Genomic DNA, 23601 nt, shown 5'->3' on the forward strand with positions numbered 1-23601 from the left:
CCTACGAATGCCTAGCCGCCACAATTTTATACGACTAACTCAATTTCCCTTATTTTAATTCCAACAACTACAAAAAATAACAAGGTTGTCGACTACAGCGTCTTACTTGCACTCCAGCACGGCTATGTTGGGGAAGTGACAAGTGTCTGCGTTACTTCAGCGCCTACAAAATCAGGCAGCGACAGAGTGAAGTAGGCGAGGCGAGAAACGAGCCGGCGGATGTAGGCTAATGCAGTGACAGCAGTGCAGTCCATGACCTGCAGCGGTTAGCATCAAGTATGTTATTTTGTGCTTGGACAAAAAAAAAAGCTTTTTTTAGTGGGTTCATCTTTGTCTATTGCATAAATATTTTCTTTACTGCTTATTTTCGTATGATACGTTTAGAAAGAGGCTTCTTAAAGAGAACTACACCCGCATTGTTGACGTGTGGTCGTTTTAATCGAGTGGTCACTTCTATTGCTTTACATTCGCAAAGAACCGATTCACTTGTTCTGCAACAATTGTGAACATCATCACTAACACGTAACAACGCATACATATGAGAAGTAGTCTGTACCTAAGTCTCCAACGCTGCAGTATACGCAGATGAGATGATATAAACCACGATGGTGTCTTTAGAATGTACGATAAGAAATGCCAGCCGCCGCAGTTAAGAAAAAGAAAAGCAAGAAATGGGTGCCGGCGTGCTGTTGGAGGATACGATTATAAGCGTGTGCTTTTCCGCCATGTACAGCAAGCCACATCACTTCTTTCATTCTATTCAATTGCAGACTTAGTTGAAGAACTTGCAAATGTTAGATTCAAGTGAAAACGTCAAACGAGAAATCTGACTATCGTCCTTAGACATACGGTATAAGCAATCATAGCATAATAGTCATTGTGTAATACAATTTCCCACGTTGGAAAGAAAACCTGCGAGATTTCAAAAATAATAAGAAAAAAAAAACATGCGTAAAAGGTTGAACGCTTAAATACAGAGCCCTAAAATGTGTAGCGCAAGAAAAATGGCGCCTTTCACCTTATGTGTTGCCCCTCATAAATTTAGAAAACGACTAAATTCAGGCAGAAGAATAATTTTATATATCGATATGTTTGAAACACTGTATCGCTGGATTTCCTGAGGACGTGTAAAGAAAATTTATTACAACCGGTCAGACATTAAGAATTACATACTTTTCTAGGACACATTATAATCAGCTTTAGGGAGGCTTTACAAAAAATTTAAGACTTGCAAGTTCCAATAACATTTTTATCTAAGTATGGAATAAGAGAGAACTAAGACTTTAAGGTGACTTGCTACACAGAATGCTTATAAACATTGTTTTATTCTAGTGTTCCTGTAGCGCGGCGGCAGATTTTTAACAGTTCGATCATGTTGAACATGCTAGTAGCATTGTAAGATCAGATGGTATATAGGGTGTTTGGAAGACAAGCTTTTTCTAAGCCGACTTGAAACGGTCTTGGCGTATCTGGGTATCTTGTAACCAGTTATGTAAACAACCGGTCGGTTAGGTGGCTTGTAGATGTATAGTTGTGGTTGTAGATGTAATGATGGAATAACACTAGACAGAATTTACGACGACTTGCTCCATAGAGTGCTTACAAACGTTGCTTTGTTCTCGTCTTCCTGTTGCGCGGCGGCTGATTTTTACAACTTGGATGGGGTTGGATATGCTAGTGCTATTGCTGCATGAGATGGTATACGGTTATATGGAAGACAATGTCTTCTAAGTCGACTACACGCGTACTTGGCGTATCTGGGATCTGGGTATATTGTAGCCAATTATAGAAAGAAACGGTCGGTTAGGCGACATCTAGATGTGGTATGAACATTACAATGGTAATATATGACACATCGCAATGCCGAGAATTGTAGCGATAGTCCGCAACCAAGGATGTAATATAAAACGCGTATAGGTAGCCGTAGACAGGGTGGAATGTGAGTCTATGTCGCTGTCGCCCTTTGCCAAGCATTATCTAACTAAACTGCCACGTCCTCCGTCGCATGGTGTGGAGTGTCCGAGTTCAATAGGGTGACTCGCTGCGTGCGTATCGCCACGCACGGTGAGAGTACAGTGAACTAGAGGCAACTGTAGTTCACTGTAGTGAGAGGGAAGCCGCGCGCATCGAGGCGGCAATAAAACCCCTTAAACTTCGTAAAGTAGCGACACTCTCCTCCTCCGCCTTCACTCCTCCTGGTTTCTCCTCTCTTTCACGCTCCCTCCTCGACCGTGGCGCCGCCTACACCTTCGAGGGTAGCAACGGCGCGAACATGTGCTCCTCGCCACTGCGTAGACGCTTCTCGAGCGAAAATGGCGCTGAAGTACGGTGCGAGGGCCCACGTGATGCTATTAGGCCAATAGCATGGTGGAAGATAGGCTAGGTGAGAGAACGGAGCGCTGTCAGCACTCTGGAAAGGCGCGGGTGGCGTTCTGGTAACTCGGCGCGACGAGAGAGGGCGCGCGAGACTAGTGCCCGCTTTGCTTCCCGCTGGTGCCCGCACGCCTGCCAGTGGGATAGACAAAATTCCAATCAAGTTAATGAATTTGGCCCAAGAAGCAAGGAAACGCTGATAAAAGCGTTGGAGGCAGTCATAACAAATAAGCGAATTCCGCACAGCTGGAGATAGAGTAAAATGAATTTGATTTATAAAGGGAAAGGTGATAAGAATAACACAAAATCCTTTCGACCAATTACGATAACATCAGTTATATATAGGCTGGCGATGCAGGCGGTGAAATTAAAAATGCACTCATGTGTAGAAAGTAATAGAATACTCGGATAACTTCAGAACGGGTTCAGAAGTGGCAGGCGCTTAGATGATAGCCTGTTCGTGCTTACCTAGTGCATAGAAATAGCTAAGGCGGAAAAGAGACCTGTGTATTTAGCCTTCTTAGCTGGACATAAGCGGTGCATACGACAACTTGAACAGGGAACTCCTGTGGAACATATTAAAAGATGAAGGCATCGGTCATGAGGTAATTGATTTTCTGCAGGAAATATATCGAGAAAATGAAATTGAAATAACATGGGAAGGAATTAAGAGTAGGACGACTAGCTTTCGAGGTACACAAAGGATTAAGGCAAGGTTGTCCTCTATCACCGCTGCTGTGCATGCTTTATATGATAAGTATGGAAAGAAGGTTACAACGAAGCAATCTAGGGTGTCATGTGTTGTACAGATTAGGCGGAAAGGTTGTTGAGCAACGACAACCGGGTTTAATGTATGCGGACGATATTGCACTGTTAGCAGCTAGCCAGGAAGATTTGCAAACTCTGGTGACGAAGGAGACAGTTTAGGTTTCAGTTTTAGTGCAGCTAAGTCCGGTGAGATGTTTCTCAACGATACAACTGATCAGGAGCTTACAATACAAGGCCATGAAATACCCCGAGTGGCCGAATACAAATATCTCGGGGTATGGATAAACAAGGGGCAGATGTACATAGAAAAGCACGAACGGTTTCTCATAGCAAAAGGACGAAGAGATGCCGGGATAATGAAACATAGGGCATATTGGGGGGGTACAACAGGTATGAGGTACTGAGAGGTATTTGGAAGGGAGTAATGGTGCCGGGGCTTACTTTCGGGAATGGGGTCCTGTGTTTAAGGGCAGCAGCTAGAGGTTTAGTCGATACTAGAAGTAAATCAGAGAGCTGTGGGAAGATTAGCACTAGGTACCCACGGGAAAACCACAAACGAAGCAGTACAGTGGGATATGGGCTTGGCATCGTTCGAAGCACGGGAAGCTCAGAGTAAAATTGTATACGAAAAACGCCTGAGGAAATTGGACGATAACAGGTGGGCAGCTAAGGTATTTAGGTACCTATACAGAAAGAGCGTTCACTCACAATGGCGGAAAAGAACTAGGAAGCTAACGAGTAAGTATGCCAGACATGAGGACGGAGAAAGGCAGAGCATTAAACGACAGGTTAAAAACGCGGAAGGTAAAGATTGGATAAATTCAATGGGAAAGAAGCATAGTGTGGAACTATATCTATACTGGAAACAGCAGATTAGGAAGGAAGCGTTTTATGATAACTCAAGAGGCAGTGCCCTAGCTACTCTTTGAAGCTAGGTCAGGGTGTCTCAGAACGCGGAGCTATAAAAAAATTTAACGAAGAAGACACATGTACTGTGTGTAGTAAATATGTAGAAACAATGGAACACCTCATACTAAAATGTGATGGTATCAATCCCGATGTCGATGCGGCCACAGTAACGCTCACTGAGGCCCTAGGGTTCAGAGATAACAATAGTCATGTAAATAAATATGCGGTGGAAATTAGCAAAAGGCGATTGGAGGATTGGTGGCTCAAAAGCAGAGAGGTGACATAAGGTTAAAAGGGTACGAAGACGTATTTAAAAAAAATCGCGAATTTTAATAACACACAGCACAGGTAAACAAAAATAAAAGGCAAAATAAAAAGCTGAGCATGGTGGCAACTGCCATCACCCCGTTTCAAAGGGGACGCTCCTACCTTCCATCCATCCATCCACTTTGCTTCCCGCTGGTGCCCGCACGCCTGCCAGCGCCTGCTCTGTTTTGCTGACACCTTGATCGCTACGAGACAGTCGTATTTGCTTTGTGTGTTAGTAATTTGATCAGCTTTATGTGGCTGTGCGATGGGAAAGTGCTTTGTGCCCTTCTTACTTATTTGCAAACCTGAGAAATAAAGTCTCATCATGATGTTCTGCCCGGGACTGTACATACCTTCTTGGTGGTTACATAAAGCAGCTGGTGCATCAATTTCTCTACCAGTGCTACATGGGGTGATTACACTGCTTGAAAACATGCTCGTAAGTTGGCTGCATTAGGTGTACAGAACAGAGAAAGGACCGCGGAATCACTCCGTTGAAACTGGCGCAGCCACGTCGGTAAATCGCCTTCACCTCACGCCGCACACAGTTCTGACTGTTCTTTTGAGACGTACACGAAACATATGAAGCCTTTTCAGCAACTCGTGGAAATAGTATTGCACATATTATGTAAGTGAAATCAAAGCGCCCATTGTAACTATGTACTATCACGTTCGAAATTTTCAGGAACGCGATCGAGCGCTCGGAAAGAATTTATATGCTGCACAGTCTGCAGTCGCCTGGAATGTGTCAAGCTATGAGGGGTTTGGCATGCGCTATCTGCTTGTAGCAATACCACGCAACTAACGCGGTTTAACTGTAGAGCTACAATAAACATTTTCCTGAATATATGCGTCCCGTAAAATTTTGATCGGGACATCTATGTGCTGCTTTATAACACAGGCTGAAACAGCGACGATACGTGGTTATTTCACCTAGCCCGGCGTTCTTTAAAGTGGGCATATAAGAGCCGTCAGTGAACACATATTTGATGGACTTTGCGCGGGCGGCTGAAGTTAGAGCTTAAATCGGTACAGGGACTAGCGCGGCAAATTGCGCGTCCACCGTCTGCTTTCAGGCGCCTACGGAACACCGAGGGCCTCAGTTCGGAGCGCCACTGGTGGCGCGCTTTGAAAGCAGAGCATTGGCACGCTGCGGCTCCCGGCGTCGTTCGCTCACCTGAAGTATTCTTCCATCGTGGCCAATAGCGACACGGCGTCGGCCAGAGCGCGCGAGGAGGAGGCGGCATTCTTCAAAGCGTGGCGCTACTTTACGAACTTTACGAAGGGGTTTTATAGGTGGCAACCTTGAGTTCGGGAGGAAGGTGAGGTGGGCTGGAGAACAGCTCTGAGTTGCGTCTGAGTGCACATGCGTGCTGTCATCCTTGAGTGCGGGAGGAGAAATTAGCGCGGCGGTCTCACTGATCTTTTCTTTACGGTCTAGCGCAGTCAGCGTAACCGGTGGTGTTCAGCGCGCTTTGGAGTGGCCAGGACGGGATTCTACTGGCCCTATGTTACGCCGAAGCGCCGAGATCGCTACGTCAGAGTGCATCGCATGCTAGTCGGGCCGTAGGCAGCATGCTGTCATACATTTTTGGTGTCATTGAAGAGAGCGCGCTGAGTTCGTGGCTTCGCCAAACGAAAAGGCGCTGGCTTACCGCGCTTACACGTGCTGCAGCAACCGATCGCCGCGCTGCCAAGGTTCATCAAATAAGGTCGCGAAGCTTGGAAAGAAAAGTGTGCCAAACCCTATCGCGAGAGATGTTAATCAGTTCATGATTGAAGCGTGACTAGATGAGGGGGCCAAAAACGTCCGAAACATCCGAGTGCGTATTCGTTTCTTCAACTACCTGTGTAGCGGACCTACAGAACCTTTCCTTGAATTATATATATATAATAAGTAAAGATGTTTCATATATATATATATACATAGGAAACATCTTTATTCAACATATTCAACATATATAACATCGAACCATTTCAACAACCACCTACGCCAACCTTGTCTTCTTTAGCGTCGACACTTGGTTGAAACTTTCCTTTATTGTAGTTGCGCCAAATTTTAAAAATCGCCTGTCACAGGTACCAGAATTGTAACCCTTGAACTAGTGCGCTCAATGCGCCGGACACTACTTCTACGAGCAGTCAAACGTAGAATTGACAAACTAACACAATTTTCCTAACTTTTGTCCACTACGAATTGTAGCTAATGAGTTTGTAAGGTATGTCGAATCGACATGGAAGGAATTCTAAGGATGACGCCAATTTCTATATGTGCGCCGTCAAGATTTCACTGCTGTTCCCCTTGCTCTTTGAAGAAAGTGCTGTTTCATGCATTGAAGCATGAAGGTAACTGGGACGCCAGCGTATTTCGTCGGACACATTGAAAATGAGTATTAGGAACTGATGTATTCATGAGAATTCGTTTAAGTGCACTGGAAACTCACGAGTTTCAATTCGGAAATTTCAATGTGCGCCGTAAGGTAATTAGAAAACGTAATTAGTAAATGAGTATTATTCAATAAACATTAGAATTCTCGCAGAGTTTGCATCCGCCTCATCGAGTAATTTAGCCGAAGGGTCAGAGTTATTCCACCTGCTAAATGCAATTTGAAAAAAAAAAATTCGACGTCAGCACTCGCTGCTGATTTAAATGCCCGGCCGTCGTCTGTCCCTTTCAGTGGCCAGGAAAGAGCGGTAGCCATAGGAGTGGTTGTGAATCTTCATAGTTCAGATTTAGCTTCTCTTCTGCCTGCGGTCACGCGCTGCTTCTACGGAGCCAACGAATGGGACTACGTCAACGATCCACTTTATCGCCGTTGCCGATTTTGAGCCCTCTGCTCTAGCCGCAACCGTTTGGAAGCTGCCGTTTCACCTCTTGGACCAGCTGGTACCATCATAGACGTCAGCTATCGTTGCTGAATTAAATGTCCGGCAGTCGTCTGTCCCTTTCAGCGGCCAGGAACGAGCGGTAGCCACGGGACCTGTTCTGAAATTTTTTGCTTCATAGTGCAGGTTGGCAATCGCCCGTCTTAGTACTCAAAGCGTTCGAGTAATATATGCCTGCTGCTCTTCCCTGGCCCAAGTGTTTGTTATGCATGAAAATGTTTATGAGTGCATTCATGTCCTTGGATTGTTGTTGTTCGGGGACGTCGAAAGAAACGGAGGTCCGGACGAGAAGGTGATGGCAGCTACTATTTCCAGCCTTTCTTCTAAAGTTGGCTTTCGTCGCGAGGAGCTTCTTGGTGTACTAAACCAGGTTCAAACCAATCAAGCTTTATTAGAACAGAAAGGAACCTATCTTTATACCAGGCTAGCTCTAGTTGAGTCTTTGGTAGTCACTGAACTCAGGCCATCATGTTCCTGACCTTCCGCAAATAGTAAGCACGGCCGCAGGAAGCCAGACGGCTGCACTTAATTGCCGACTTGAGGAGCTGGAAGACAGATCGCGTCGAGATAATTTGATCTTCTATGGAATTGCCGGTAGTGCTTCCGAAAAATTGGCACAGAGCGAAAAAAATAATCAGACATATTATATCTCAAACGCTTGATGTTAACGTAACAGATGAAGCAATACAATGCGTCTAGAGGCTCGGCTCCTGTGTTTCGAATAAGTGCCGGCCTATTGTTGTTAAGGTTACGTCGTCGAATGTAAAAGATAACATTTTTTCTCGGAATAAGAAGCTTCAGTCTTCAAAGGTTTCCGTTAGCGAAGGCTCTTCGAGGGCAACTCCAAACTCTCGGAAAAGGCTGCTTAAATTTGGCAAAATCTCTGCACAGCCATTCTGGCTACGCATAAACAAATGATATATGAACAAAATTGCATACATGTATTGCCATGTTACTGACCCTGTGTGCGAACTTGAGACTCGCGAAGCTCGCAACGCCGCTAATCTTGATAATGCTTCCTGCGTCCCTGCCTCAAATGCCGGCACTTCACGCGCATTATCAACGTAGCTAACACGAAAGTACCCGTCCAGTGAACTGTCCCTTTTATATTCCAATGTGCGTAGTCTGTGTAACAAACGTGATGGTTTATCATCAATCATCGACACATGTTCCGCGGAAGTTGTATTACTGCCTGAAACGTGGCTTTCTTCGGCTGTCAACTACTGTATTGCGAATCAAAGTTCAAATTTTATCGTTCTGACCGTACTGGCTGTCCAGACAGTGGTGTATTAATAGCTGTCCGGGATACCGTTGTTTCCAATGTTATTATGGTTGACAGTAATTTAGAATTTATTAGTGCGGATATATCTATAGGGCATAAAAGGTTTATCTTCAGCGTATGTTACAGACCGCCAATGTCTTCTACCACATTTTGTCACGAATTACATGATGTACTATATAAGCGAACTGTGCATTTTGCCTACTGCCCTTCATTTCTTTTCGGGGACTTTAATTTACATGCTGTTAATTGCACTACTCACCCGCCAAGCCTCGCGGCAAACTCAATGGAATGTTTGTCTTTTTTAAATATCTGCCGGGATTTCAACCTTAGTCCTTCAGCCTACCCGTTGATCACCTCATTCTGCTAATGCACTGGATTTGCTGATTACGACAACTACAGAACTCGTTTCACCCCTAGTTTTTTTTTTTGCTCGGCGTAAGCGATCATTGCTTTATTGACTGCAGCATTCAGGCCTATACGCCTCATAAGAGGTAGGCCAAATTTATTACAGATTACAAAAAAATGCAAAGTTCTTCGCCACGGATAACGAACTTGTAGAATTCATCACTGACTTTATGCCGAACTTTTGCAGTCGCACCGTTCAAGAAAATTGGCCTCTCTTTAAAGAAAAAGCAGCCTACTTGATCGAGCGCTAGGTTCCTAAGAAAAAGCTTTGTTTTTGTCTTCCAAAGTTCCTCGGTTTAACGCCCATCTGAAGCGCTTGTTAAAGAAAGAGAAAACGACATTGCGCCGAGAGAGAGTGGCGATGACGCCCCAATGATGGCGTGCGTATAACTGCGCTGACCACGAGTGCCAAAATGCCATCGCGCAGGCAAAAGACGTGTTCCACAACTGTACCTTGACCACTCTGCTTAAAGACAACCCTCGGCAGTTTTGGAATGTAGTTCGTGGCAGCAAATCTAACACGATTGACTTGCTCGACAACAATGGTGATGCCGTTCCTAATGGTGACGGCTGAAATGCGATAAACGATATTTCTTTCTTGCTTTTCTGGCTTAACAGCCTTCTATATGACAACAATCGCCGACTCTGGTTTTGTTCCAATGCATTTCATCTTTGTAGATTCAGCTAAGGTGTGCCGTCTGAAAGAGAATTTAAAGTCTTGCTCTTCGGGTAATGACAACATAAATTCAAAGTTCTGAAAAAATACAAAAGTTTGGTGTTCCATATTACTTGCCGAACTCTATTCACAGTCTTTACAGACTTTTACTTGGCCAGATGATTAGAAGGTGGGTAAGGTGGTTCCACTTCACAAATAAGGTAACACCCGTTCTCCCCTAAACTACACGCCAACATCTTTAACCCCTGTACCCTGTAAACTTCTCGAAGCCATCATTTATTCAGGCTTGGTACCTTCCTTTGAATGAAATATGTTTTTTTCTTCTTGTCGAGACGGTTTCAGGAAGCATTTCTCTTGTGAAGAGCAGTTGCTCTCTTTTACTAACGATCTTTTTGGACCTTTTGACAAAAATTTGATAGCGATTGCATCTTCTTAGATTATGCTAAAGCCTTCAACACTTTATCGCACAAACTCCACCTCCTAAACATGAGCAAGCTCAATATAGATCCTTATATCCTGGAATGGATTCAATGCTTTCTGACTAACCGTTTACAGTACGTTGAAGGCAAAGATTATGACTCTCCTACTGTTTTTGTTACTTGAAGAGTACTACAAGGATCGGTTTTGGGCCAATTACTATTCTTATATATGTATTAATGCCTTTCCTGTCGGTATTAACACTAGGATTAAACTCTTTGCTGATGATTGTGTGCTTTATCGTGTAATTAATAACCCACAGGACGTTTCTATTTTACAGTCGGACTGTGACGCTATTTCTAACTGGTGCGACAAGTGGCTCATGACACTAAATAATTCAAAATGTAAGGTCATGAAACCAATGCATCACAATAAAGTTAATGGCAACCTTGCTTATACCCTTAAATCTCCGTTTTAACGCCTCTTACTAGTTACTGCTATATTTGCGTGCATGTAACACACATCTTCTCATGGAATACACACGTTGAACATGCAATTAACAATGCTAATCGCATGCTCGGATTTCTACGGCGAAATTTTTGACCTGTTCCCTCCGATTTAAAGATAGAATTGTACGCAACTGTAGTTGGATCAGAATTAGAATGTGCTTGCGATATTTGGGACCTATGGAGCACCGCATTAATCACCGCCCTTGAATCCGTTAAGAACCACGCTGCATGTGCTCTCTAATTACTCTGGCTACACCAGCGTTTCTTCAATGAAAGCTAATTTAGGTCTACCAACACTACGGTCACGCCGCCAGTGCTTCCGCTTAAACCTCTATCACAAAGTTTTTACACTGACTTCTACACTTAAAAGCGATCTTTTCCTCCCTCCAGATTACGTGTGCTCATCGATCGATCATAAACTCGCGGTTAAAATTTATTTGTGCCGCACTAACACTTGCCAAGCCGATCAATGAGTTAGCGGTAAGAGGGAAAATAGAGGAATTCCAGATCAAGCTACAGAACAGGTATTCGGCTTTAATTCAGGAAGAGGACCTTATTGCTGAAGCAATGAACGACAATCTTGTGGGCATTATTAAGGAGTGTGCAATAGAAGTCGGTGGTAACTCCGTTAGACAGGATACCAATAAGCTATCACAGGAGACGAAAGATCTGATCAAGAAACGGCAATGTATGAAAGCCTCTAACCCTACTGCTAGAATAGAACTGGTAGAACTTTCGAAGTTAATCAACAAGCGTAAGACAGCTGACATAAGGAAGTATAATATGGATAGAATTGAACATGCTCTCAGGAACGGAGGAAGCCTAAAAGCAGTGAAGAAGAAACTAGGAATAGGCAAGAATCAGACGTATGCATTAAGAGACAAAGCCGGCAATATCATTACTAATATGGATCAGATCGTTCAAGTGGCTGAGGAGTTCTATAGAGATCTATACAGTACCAGTGGCACCCACGACGATAGTGGAAGAGAAAATAGTCTAGAGGAATTCGAAATCCCAAAGGTAACGCCGGAAGAAGTAAAGAAAGCCTTGGGAGCTATGCAAAGGGGGAAGGCAGCTGGGGAGGACCAGGTAACAGCAGATTTGTTGAAGGATGGTGGGCAGATTACTCTAGAGAAACTGGCCACCCTGTATACGCAATGCCTCATGACTTCGAGCGTACCGGAATCTTGGAAAAACGCTAACATAATCCTAATCCATAAGAAAGGGGACGCCAAAGACTTGAAAAATTATAGACCGATAAGCTTACTGTCCGTTGCCTACAAAGTATTTACTAAGGTAATTGCGAATAGAATCAGGAACACCTTAGACTTCCGTCAACCAAAGGACCAGGCAGGATTCCGTAAAGGCTACTCAACAATAGACCATATTCACACTATCAATCACGTGATAGAAAAATGTGCGGAATATAACCAACCCTTATATATAGCTTTCATTGATTATGAGAAAGCGTTTGATTCAGTCGAAACCTCAGCAGTCATGGAGGTATTGCGGAATCAGGGTGTAGACGAGCCGTATGTAAAAATACTGAAAGATATCTATAGTGGCTCCACAGCCACCGTAGTTCTCCATAAAGAAAGCAACAAAATCCTAATAAAGAAAGGCGTCAGACAGGGAGATACGACCTCTCCAACGCTATTCACAGCGTGTTTACAGGTGGTATTGATAGACCTGAATTGGGAAGGATTGGGGATAAGAGTTAATGGAGAATACCTTAGTAACTTGCGATTCGCTGATGATATTGCCTTGCTTAGTAACTCAGGGGCCCAACTGCAATGCATGCTCACCGACCTGGAGAGGCAAAGCCGAAGGGTGGGTCTAAAAATTAATCTGCAGAAAACTAAAGTAATGTTTAACAGTCTCGGAAAAGAACATCAGTTTACGATAGGTAGTGAGACACTGGAAGTGGTAACGGAATAAATCTACTTAGGACAGGTAGTGACTGCGGACCCGGATCATGAGACTGAAATAATCGGAAGAATAAGAATGGGCTGGGGTGCGTTTGGCAGGCATTCTCAGATCATGAACAGCAGGTTGCCATTATCCCTCAAGAGAAAAGTTTATAACAGTACTCACGTACGGGGCAGAAACCTGGAGGCTTATGAAAAGGGTTCTACTGAAATTGAGGACGACGCAACGAGCTATGGAAAGAATGATAGGTGTAACGTTAAGGGATAAGAAAAGTGCTAGCAGATTGGGTGAGGGAACAAACACGAGTTGATGATAGTTTAGTTGAAATCAAGAAAAAGAAATGGGGGGGGGCATGGGCAGGACACGTAATAAGGAGGGAAGATAACCGATGGTCATTAAGAGTTACGGAATGGATTGCAAAGGAAGGGAAGCGTAGCAGAGGGCGGCAGAAAGTTAGGTGGGCGGATGAGATTAAGAAGTTTGCAGGGACAACATGGCCACAATTAATACGTGACCGGGGTAGTTGTAGAAGAATGGGAGAGGCCTTTGCCCTGCAGTGGGCGTAACCAGGCTGATGATGATGATGAACACTTGCCACGCCTCTCTTTTGTCGCGAACAAGCAGTGACTGGAACCACACTCCCGCCTCCGTCGTTGCAATCGAGACCCTGCTTCATTTAAAGTTGTAATTCGCAATTTATTCTTAGAACACTTGTCTCTGTAATGCCCACGGGTCCCGAGAGTATGAAAATGATTGAATAAATAGATAAGTTATTAAGTAAGTAAGTAAGTAAGTAAGTAAGTAAGTAAGTAAGTAAGTAAGTAAGTAAGTAAGTAAGTAAGTCAGTAAGTAAATAAATAAAGGAAAAATAAATAAATAACAAATAAATACATTCTTGACAATCATGCATGCTGCGCGCGAACACGCTGGTAGATTTACCGAATAAGGGTGCCAGGGAAAACTGAGGTCATGAGAAAGAGAGAGAGAGAAAGATTTAATGATGCGAAATGCAGAGAGGTCGGCCTGAGGTACATTCCTCTAGCCAGCTACTCTGCACTGTCGAAAGGGGAAGAGGGAAAGAAAGAAGGAAGGGAGAGGCACATGATTTGGTGACAACGACGAGAGGAGGATGTAAAACATACAGCAAATAATTTCGACTACTCAGTGCCTACAGTTCAGGCTCGTACATTAAAAAAAAGTCGGGCCTTGTTTGTTGAGCAAGTTTGGATAGCCCTGAAACTCTGTTTAACGTCTGGCCAACTGCCTAAGCTAACAACATATGAAGGCGGAGGGCTGTCGAGGTGCTTAAGGTCATTCCTCAACTTATGACGCTCTTGCACGTACTTAGGGAAATCACAAAGCACATGACCTTTTGCTAGTATCGCCAAAGAAGGCAAGTAAAACATACCGCTTTAGAAGCTTCTCTGACGCTTTCTACGATACGCCAGTCCTCTACGGCGCCGCAAGTCAACGATAAAAAGATCGTTATATTGATGTCCCATCGTAATCTAGAGTCACTCGCTTAGCATTTGTTACTTCCGAAAGCTTCAGGAGAGACGTGACACATAAATCACATCTGTATATTAACGTTTATATTTTTCTCGTCTATGTGAAAGTACACATTTTCTTAAAGAGCTCCGTCACACTCTGCCTCCGTTTCCTCTAAAGAGCATACGCGTGTTGCCTGCCGTGCCCGCTTCACAAAGAAAGCCGTCTCATCCGCAATCGTGCCATCAGGTAAGTTCACTTTATCTGCTCAGTTTACCACAGCAGCACAAATTGCAGGAAAGCTTCTGCGTTTAGTGATATGAAAGGGCAATAAAATTCACTTTCCATCATCGCTGTTTTAATGAGCGTTAGCAAAGTGCAGATTGCTCGAAGGCGTCCGAAAACGGAAGGCGTCAACGCATTATGATACAGGCTTATCCTGAAGACACCGAAAAGGCATCGGTGCGCTGATCCTTACACTGGCGTGCGACAAGTGTCCGACCTACGGCGGTAGCTTAGCGACGATGGCGTTGGGAAACTGAGTTTGAAGTGGCGGATTCAATTTCGGCCGCGGCAGTCGCATTTTTATGGGGGCGAAATGCAAAGAAACCCTCGTGTACATAGATTGAATAAAGTGCCGCTCTGAGTGCGTGCAGAGCGTGCAGATCAGGGCAGAAATTCACAAACGGATACGAGGGAAAAAAACGACGAGAACACAGACAGAGCACTGTTTTCCGATAGGTTTTATTTGGAACCCATGCACACAGATACGCTGTCTTATTTGGACACGTCGTCGCTCTGTCTCCCCTCTAGTCGTTTTTTGTCATCTTGTTAATTACTGCGCTGATAGCTACTACTACGATTTGGGCGCACGTTAAAGAACCCCAGGTGGTGAAGTTAATGTCGAGACCAAACTATATGGCGTGCGACATAATCTAATTGTGGTTTTGGCAAGTAAAACGCGGAATTTAATTAATTATGTACAGAGACACGGGACAGCAGTAGGGGTGGTGGATGGATATTATACGAATAATCGGACCCTCTAATGCTTATTGCATTGCAATCATTTACGTTCTGAATTGTATGCGTAATGGCACCGAGAGCAGAAAAAAAGATTGAACAAAAAAAGCTTCTGAGTCATTATGGTTAGATGATTCAAAATGCTCCGTCAAGGTGGTCGAGTTTGCGTTGCCTTTTACGGCACCTTTCTGGTGCTGTTGAATCTCGCTTTTAAATTTTCCAGTCCCTGCAATATGAGACACGTCCCAATCCAACGCAATCTACCAGAAGCCGTCGATACTATCGAAAGATACCTCCGAGACTGCGGTCTCCAAGGTGCACCCGAAAAGTCGGAGCTTCTCGTCCTGAGAGCACGGACACGAGGAAGACCACCTAACTATATCGAGCCCGATCCTAGCGTCTCGCCCAACGGAACCAAGATCCCTACAGTCGACTCTCTTCGCGTACTCGGACTTCACATCCACAAGGACGGATCAGGGGCGGCCACTCTCCCGCGTCTCCAGCGCACATTGTCACAAGTTGCACACCTCGTCAAGAGGATCACAAACCAAAGAAGCGGACTCAAGGAGCACGACACACTAAGCATGATTCAAGCTCTCCTAACTAGTCGTATCACCTACGGAACTCCCTACTTGACGCTCAAGCCGGCTAAAATCAAGAAACTCAATGTTGTCATTCGAAAGGCAATCAAAGTAGCCTTGAGGCTCCCACCCATGGCATCAACGGAGAAACTCCTAAAGCTTGGCGTCCACAATACGTGGGAAGAGCTTGTCGAGGCTCATAAGATCAGCCAACTAGAGCGGCTCAAGCTCACACCCACCGGACGCGCAGTTTTGCGCTACCTCAAATACAGTGAAAGCTTCATTGCAGACACAGACCAGAAAGCAAGAATCCCACCTGCAGTCCGGGACTGCATCAGCGTTGCAAGAATACCGCGCAATATGCATCCAACTTATCATAAGGAGCGTCGGCAAAGCAGAATCCGCGCACTCAGCAAGAAATACGGGAGAGACCCTGATACGAGGTACACCGATGCTGCCCGGTATATTAAACGAAACGCCTTTGCCCTAAGCGTCACGGATCACCAAGGCAACGAACTTGCAGCTGTCGCCATCCGAGCAAGAGCCCCTGAGACTGCAGAGGAAACGGCAATTGCTCTGGCAATAACAACTTGCTCTGAAGTAGCAGTAATACTAACAGACTCCCAAGCAGCAGCTCGCAACTATCAAAAAGGCCGCGTATCAGAAACAGCGTTCAAAATACTAATAAATCACATCGCACGCGCCCCGCTCCCTGACACTTGCATCAACTGGGTTCCAGGCCATCAGGGCATGACAGGAAATAAGGCGGCACACGCCGCTGCCCGCGAGCATACCAGCCGGGCTTTCCTGCCATACCACACTAGGCCGGCCACCAACGTTGATGACATCGCCCTAAAGTACTCGGAGCTTCTGCAACACCAGTGACTCAGCAGAAGAACGTACGCTTTACCACACAAGAATCTGAGCAAAGAGGAAGAAGTCATCCTGCGCCGCCTACAGACCAATACCTACGTGCACGGAATAATCATGCACAGACTGTATCCTACGCAGTACTCGTACATATGCCCCCATTGCGACGTTCCAGACACCCTGCAACACATGGTCCAGGATTGCCCACTGCGTGACACATCCACAGACCCTACGTCACAAGCTCCACAAGACGACTCCAAAGAAAGCCGCCCCATAGAAGCACAAAAAGAGCGCCCCAACTCACCGCAGATCCATACGATAACCGAAACGTGGGAGGCCAAGCTTTCCTCCGATGACCTGGACGACCAACGCAGTCTCGTCGCCCGGGCCAAAGAGGCGGCCCAAGCCAAAGGGTTCTTGGAATAAGGAATCCTCCCACCTAGGGTGAACCGGGTTCTGACTCGGTTTACCGTTTCGGAAAATGAAAGTTTAGTTCACTCTCTCTCCAGCTTGCGGATCTCCGCAGAACTAATTTGCTGTATTCAGTGTCCTTGCTTTTCATTATATCGTCCTAACATCGGATATGCTAGCTTCATTGTTCGCGCAGACGGTATCTAGAGCTGACGGTCTGGAAATGTGCTCGTTCTGTCTTCGACTCGAAGCCATGGGCAAATTTTTTTTTCAAGGGTAAAGGTTCTATTTGGAGATAACTCTATCGGTTTCTTTTGTAGCCTGGTGCAATGCTACTGGGTAGATGCCAGTTTTCTGTTTCACTATATTTCCTCCACCTAGCGGATTTCTGAAAAACAATTTACCATATTCAGTGTCCATGTACTTGAAGTCGTAAATTATTTCGGCTTCGCCCTAAGATCTCGTAGGCGACACATTAAAGAAGAAAAAGAAGATGAAAATGTTCTGCCAGCCTTCTGTAGAACTCGAATAATAAAGCGGCAGCCCTGGAAATTCGCTCCATGAGCCAAGCCAAGTTTTGCTTCAACAACGAAGGTTTGTTCCGCAGGAACGCTTGAAAGTCTAGTTTGTAGCTCGCTGCTACTGTCTGGCGAATGATAATTATTCCACTTCATGAAACTTTCAGGACGTTGTGGATTTCCGCAGAACTGGTTTCCGGTATCCGAATTGAAATTTAGCTCCATGGCTAAACGACACAACACAGTACAGTGGGTTTTGAAGGACGCTCTAATTGTTTGTTTAAAGTGCCCTTACCAGGCCCCACAGCAAGTTTTGGTTATACGCTGGAAGTTCCCTGTCCTCTAGGGAGCGTTCTGCCGCAAAAAAGTTTTGAAATCGGCTCATTAATAGCCGAGATTGAAATATTTGAGTGCCGCGAACCCATGATTTCTGCAGGCGGGCTCCACTGCCAAGTCAAGACGCTCTCTCCACTCGCCCCGTCTAGCCTACGCAAGCGAAATTCGTTCCTTGCGTTCTCCCATACTGTACCTCGAGGATCGCGTGATGCATACGTCACAGGCCCCGCCTTCATTTTTTTTGCTCCTCGCTTTTCTTTTTCGGCGCTACTCACTTCCGCCGACAGCGTCGCGTGCGAGCTGTTGTCTCGTTCGCGCAGCGTGAGATTTGGCACGCTGTGCACAAGGAAACATGACTGGCGGCATAATTCAGTGTTACACGAGTATTGATGCAGAACGAGCGAATCGCAGGGCATGATCACGCGCTGGAACACGGTAGAAAATGGCATAGTTTCGGTATCTGCGCACGGGACCGCACGACCTTGGGAACAAGCAGACGAAGCGGAAGTACACCTCTCTTGCTTCGGTGCGAAGTAAAAAAAAAGCACACTGACATTCCGTTTGTGTGTTTTATTATTTCTCTAAACTTCAATTCGTCAATTCAAGCAACCGATCGCACAGATGACAGATGTTGTCTTGAATAATTCTCAAAGTCACGTGTCACCACGACCAACGTCACACTGCGGACACTACTACGTAGGCGCAGAGGCACGACTACGTCACCGTCCGGCTTGGAGCGCGGCGGCTGCGAGGAGAAGGAGAAACGGCGTTCGGTTTGAAATTTCATATCTTTATGCGACGCATAGTGGTGTAATACTTTGCACATACGATCGTTATCGCGGAATGTATACTCGGCGCTTGTCAGCTCAAAATGGCCAGACCTGGTGAAGGGCCCCTTTAATGGCGGATTTCACTAATCTGGGCTTCTTTAGCGGGAATGAAACCTAAGTACACGGGTGTTTACGCATTCTACCCGTATAAATATGTCAGCTCGATCATGAATCGATCCCTCAACATTAGCTCAGCAGCCGAACGCTGTTGCCAATGAGCTACTTGGGAGGTTATCCTAGTATAACATGAATGATCTCGTCACATCATTATTTTCGTGCATGTTTTTTGTATCTTAAATAATACAGAAATTTTGTAAATTAATTACAGTCCGTTCCACGAAATGTTTTTTAGTACATTTTGCAGGGCTTGAAGCGGCGGAAACTAAATATATGGCATCGACGTCGTTTCACATGTGCTGTTTTATCTGGACTGTGCTGTGCTGTATGCAAGTACACGCACTTGAAGCCGGCAAAGTGGCCTTTTTAAGGTGTAAGTAAAATGTTTATAGATCCCTTATAGCACGTTTATTTCTGTTCAATACTCAGTCGTTTTAGAGGTCGCCTGTTCCTGGTTGTCGCGTGTTCTTGTGGAAGTGGCAAAAGTTACCTGTGTGAAAAACCCCATGCAAATGTCGCTAAATAGAATATTCACTAGATTACCTTTATGTTATTTACACACTCATAGCCACCAGTTGGAATAGCGAAACAGAAGTTAAGAAGTTGTAAAGTAATACATTCTCTGCAGAAGCTTCACATTGTTATTTTTTGCATATGCATCCCTACTGTCTGCTACGAAATATATAAGCGTTTCATTCCACAGTTTCCTGAAAGCGTCCCCACGAATTGCTCAGGACAATCCTAACTGGGACGCTAATACGTTTTCCTATCAAACTATTGGGGCGGATATAGCAAAAGTGGTATTAGAGGTAACAAATTTCGGCTAAGCAGATGATTCCACTATTGCTCATCTTCAATTCCGCAAATGCAACAAGCGTCGCACGATGACAAATACAAGAGAAAGATAAGAGCTAGTCAATTTTTTTAATTACTACCTGGGCAACGATATTTTTCATGCCAATAATTTTGACATCGTCCGGTCCTCCATGCAACATAAGATACATGTATATTCAAGCTAAAAAAATTCTGTGAACTCCTAGACATTTAGTGGTGTGAATAAAGCAAAGATAGGAATGCCCCCCTCCACCCTTCCGCCCGTATGAATCGTATACATAATCGAAACGCATCTCCTGTGCAATACTCACTAGCGGCATGCGAGCTATGAACATTGCCACTATGGAATCTATGCACGCAATATAAATGGCCTTTGTTCAGGCCTTAACCTCTTCTTCCTTGATAGGATTTTGATAACCGTTTCTCCCTGTCATTTCACTGATGCGTATGATTAGTTTCATAACTTTACGCGTGTACTTAAGGCAACGTCAACGGGATTGTTCCAGTGCTGCCACTAAGGTCTGCATTTGCTGTTTATTGGCGCCATCTGCCCTTCTACCAGCTATGCAGTAGCAGAGAGGATGGCGTTTGCAGAATTCGAAGGTCTCCCATAGCTTAGGTAGCAAACTTGAGACTAGCTAACAATAACAACCTGATAGCGTAGTGCATTGTATAAGAAAATATTGGCAAGAGATAGAGAAAGAGATAGGATGGAGAAAAGAAAATAAAGCGTGTGACAAAGCTGGACTTCGTATTTACCTGTTGAAGTTATGTTCGTTTTGTTGCATCCAAAATGAATGCTGTGGTAAAATTCAATTTGGTAATTCTGATGTGTATGTGCAGAATTTTCTAAACAGCAAAGCATGCCAATATCCCTACGATAGGAGAGAACAATCTTAAAACTTACCGCTGCTTAGAAGGACGAAGCATAGAGCCTAATGTGCTTCGTTGCATTAGTGGGGCATGATTTAGCTTAGCTTATTTCGTTCTTACAAAATGTTATTTCAGTTATATAATCTGGGTATTCTTACAGGGTATGCTCTAACTTTCTGTAGAACCCCAATTGCCGCAGTAGGGATCGGTAGATTGCTCAAGTGGGCACAAATTGCGGCTTGTAAATGTGACATTTATACGAAGACGAGGACTGAAACTTTCTTGCCACTGTATAAGTTGGCGCGGATGTTTCTATCTGAAGTCGGGGTTTACCGTGCGAAGGAAAGTCTGATGATGTATTGACTTGGTCCAGACGTGGTTCCTTTCCGCACGAGCATCAATTGTCGCCGTCGCCAATGCATCACTTTTTGTAAAGTTTATCTTTACGAATTTCCTGTACTGAAGAGTCCTGTGGGCTACGTCATCCGCTGTCTTATTTCTGTGAGGACCACAGTTTTCTGGAACCCACTAGAATGTAATGGAGTGGCTAGCGGCCTAGCCAAGGTGGTAAAAGTAGCCGATATCTATAGTTACATGATGATAGCTCTGAGTCCTGTACAAGTTGCTAACCTTTTGTAGAGCTGTAAATATATCCTAGTCCTAGTGACCACTGTCGCAACATGCAATGAACAGTTTTCTTGATGCCATACAGTTCTGCTGCAGTACATTACACTGCTTTCTCAAGGTGTTATGAGTGCTATTGACTTGTTGACGGAGCAAAAACATCACAGGAAGAGCTCTGGTTGGTTGAGGAGCGATTGCTAAAGATGTCAGTCATATCAGAGTAATGCTTAATGATATAGCACAGGCAATTTTGGAGATTATAAACTTGAGGTCTGTTATTTTTCGCATAGAACTCAGTATAGTTAATACGACATTATGAGTTGAGAGTTTAAAAGGAGGAAATACGATGGTATGAGATGCAGTACCTGGGTAGAAGGACATACCGAGATGTCTTCAACAACATGTACAAAGCTGGAGGTGGTAGATGTTGCAACAACGTGGCGTACAAAATGCATCGTGGCCTGTAGAACGTGGCCAAGACGAATACTAAGTGTTTCTTGCGGCTTTAACATGGCCAAGTCCTAAGTATCCCGCCGATGCGACGGTTCCCGGGCCTGATGACCCCTTTCGAAGAACAAGGCGCATTCGCAGACACCTATTACGTGATGCTTAGTGTTTGCTGTTACTTGTGATAGAGATTCAATGAATCGGCAGGCTTTGGAGCAGAGTACCATCTACATATGTTTATGAATGAGCATCATTCACCTGTAGCTGCTCAATTGCAATCCAGCCATGTGTCTGAATATTTGGCATACTGCAGAGATCTAGAACAATTTATTTACCAACTGTGACCAAGTCAACCTTCTGGAAACCACTACACCTAATAGCATTTGAGTTTTCACATATGGAAGTGCGCAGCCACTGAGTACCAGGCTACCGATCCACATGCCTCCGTGTAAAGACCTTTGCAATAATTTTCTCTGCATAGGACTTACTATTCGATGTTTTCATGCGAGCGTCACTCATTCCAAATGCAGATGTCGTCCACATAGAAATTCACATGCGCACCACGTGGCAGGCTTATCGTCAGGTGAATAAAAGTGCTGGTAAACAATCAGTGCCTCAATGCTGTGCCCTATGCCACTCCTTTCTCGACAGCGTAATATGAAGTAGAGCCTCTCGGACAGCTCAGAAATAGCTGTCGCCCTTGGAAATAATTAGCAATCCAACTTTTGAGTCACACTCCAAGAACTAGACTACGTAGAGCTTAAAGATTTTCGGTGTGAAGTACCGAGTCAAACGGAGCATCTATATGCAGGAAATGGGGATTGGAGCCTGTGTAAGATTGTGTTCCTCTTCGACAAATGTTGCAAGACCACTGGCATTGTCCAGTGTGGAACTGTTCGAACCTAATCATTTATGAATATGCGCGCCTAGTTTCAAGGCACCATGGTATTTTCTTATGAGCGTTTTCAACCATAAGATTCCCAAAAATTTAGCTTGCCATAAAATTTATGGAACGCTAAATGTTAGAACGAACCACAGTTAGTTGGTAGCTTTCAAGCCTAGGCTGGAGCATTGAAATAATTTTCTCCATCGCTTATCCACGAAGAGTTGCAGATATCTAAGGAACAGAGTCGAGCATATCACGATGGTTGCGCAATCCCCTGATAGCTGATTTCATCATAACATGGTGTTGAGTCCTTGTTTACATTAGGAATAGCTGCCGCCAGCTCCTCTAAAAAGAAAGGCCGATCCAAAGAAGTATCCAATAGTCTGTTGCGGTGGGCGAGAGTAGGCTAGTATTTAGTGCAAAAGGTCCTCTTTTAGAGAGAAGTAGACAATACTTCCCGGCACTTCATAAAGTGCCATGTATTCAGACTTTGATAGTGCAATGAATGAATAAAGCTACTGCGGCTGTGTGTAGCTGCCTTTATAACATGTCAGATCTTGGTTACCGACTTCTGAACGGAGAAGCCTACGAACCGTTGCCTTCTTAGTCTGAGTGTTCTTTGCTATCTACTTTGGGCCCGCCGACAGGCCCGGAGGTCTTCCGTCTTCTTTGTGCCCCACGCTTTCACAGCGGAGTTGTTTATGGCTAGGTTCTGGCGGATTTCGTCTCCTTTTATATGTGGGCCGATCACGAAGATAGTGCAATGCCGGGCCGACCCGCGGTGGAGGTGAAGCAGGCGTCAAGAACCAGCGTGGGCCGGTCCTGAAGACAGCGCAATGCCGGGCCGACCCGCGGCGGAGGTTAAGCAGGCGTCAAGCACTCCCCGTACATGGGCCGATCCTTAAGGCAGCGCAATGCCGGGCTGACCCGACGCGGCGGAAGTGAGGCAGGCGTTAAGCGCTCCAGATACATGGGCCGATCCCGAAGATAGTGCATGCCGGGCCGACCCACGGCAGAGGTGAACCAGGCCTCAAGTACTCCCAATACATGGGTCGACCCTTAAGGCAGCGCAATGCCGGGCCTTCCCGCCGCGGCGGAGGTGAAGCAGGCGTTAAGCGCTCCCAATACTTGGGCCGATCCTGAAAATAGTGCAATGCCTGGCCGACCCGCCGCATCGGAGGTGAAGCAGATGTTATGTACTCCCTATATGTGGGCTGATCCTGTAGATAGAGGAACGTCAGGCCAACCTGCGGTGGAGGTGAAGCAAGTGTTAAGCGCTCCAAATACGTCGGCCGATCCTGAA

The 23601-nt window shown here is 45.1% G+C and overlaps 1 protein-coding gene across 2 annotated transcripts in view; it reads left to right on the forward strand.

Annotated features, from left to right (window-relative positions):
• The first annotated feature begins 13662 nt into the window (after nt 1-13662).
• Nucleotides 13663-23601, forward strand: part of LOC142574256 (uncharacterized) — a 157047-nt gene continuing 147108 nt past the window's right edge. Inside the window, exons 1-2 of one of the 2 annotated variants that reach the window (XM_075683384.1) lie at nt 13663-14200; nt 18870-19007. In XM_075683384.1, the coding sequence (XP_075539499.1) occupies nt 18908-19007 (100 nt within the window). In that variant the 5' untranslated portion in view covers nt 13663-14200; nt 18870-18907. The remainder of the gene's footprint in view (nt 14201-18869; nt 19008-23601) is intronic. The other variant, XM_075683385.1, reaches the window with a different exon arrangement.

This window comes from Dermacentor variabilis, chromosome 3 (genome assembly GCF_050947875.1).
Source record: "Dermacentor variabilis isolate Ectoservices chromosome 3, ASM5094787v1, whole genome shotgun sequence".
Taxonomy (NCBI): domain Eukaryota; kingdom Metazoa; phylum Arthropoda; class Arachnida; order Ixodida; family Ixodidae; genus Dermacentor; species Dermacentor variabilis.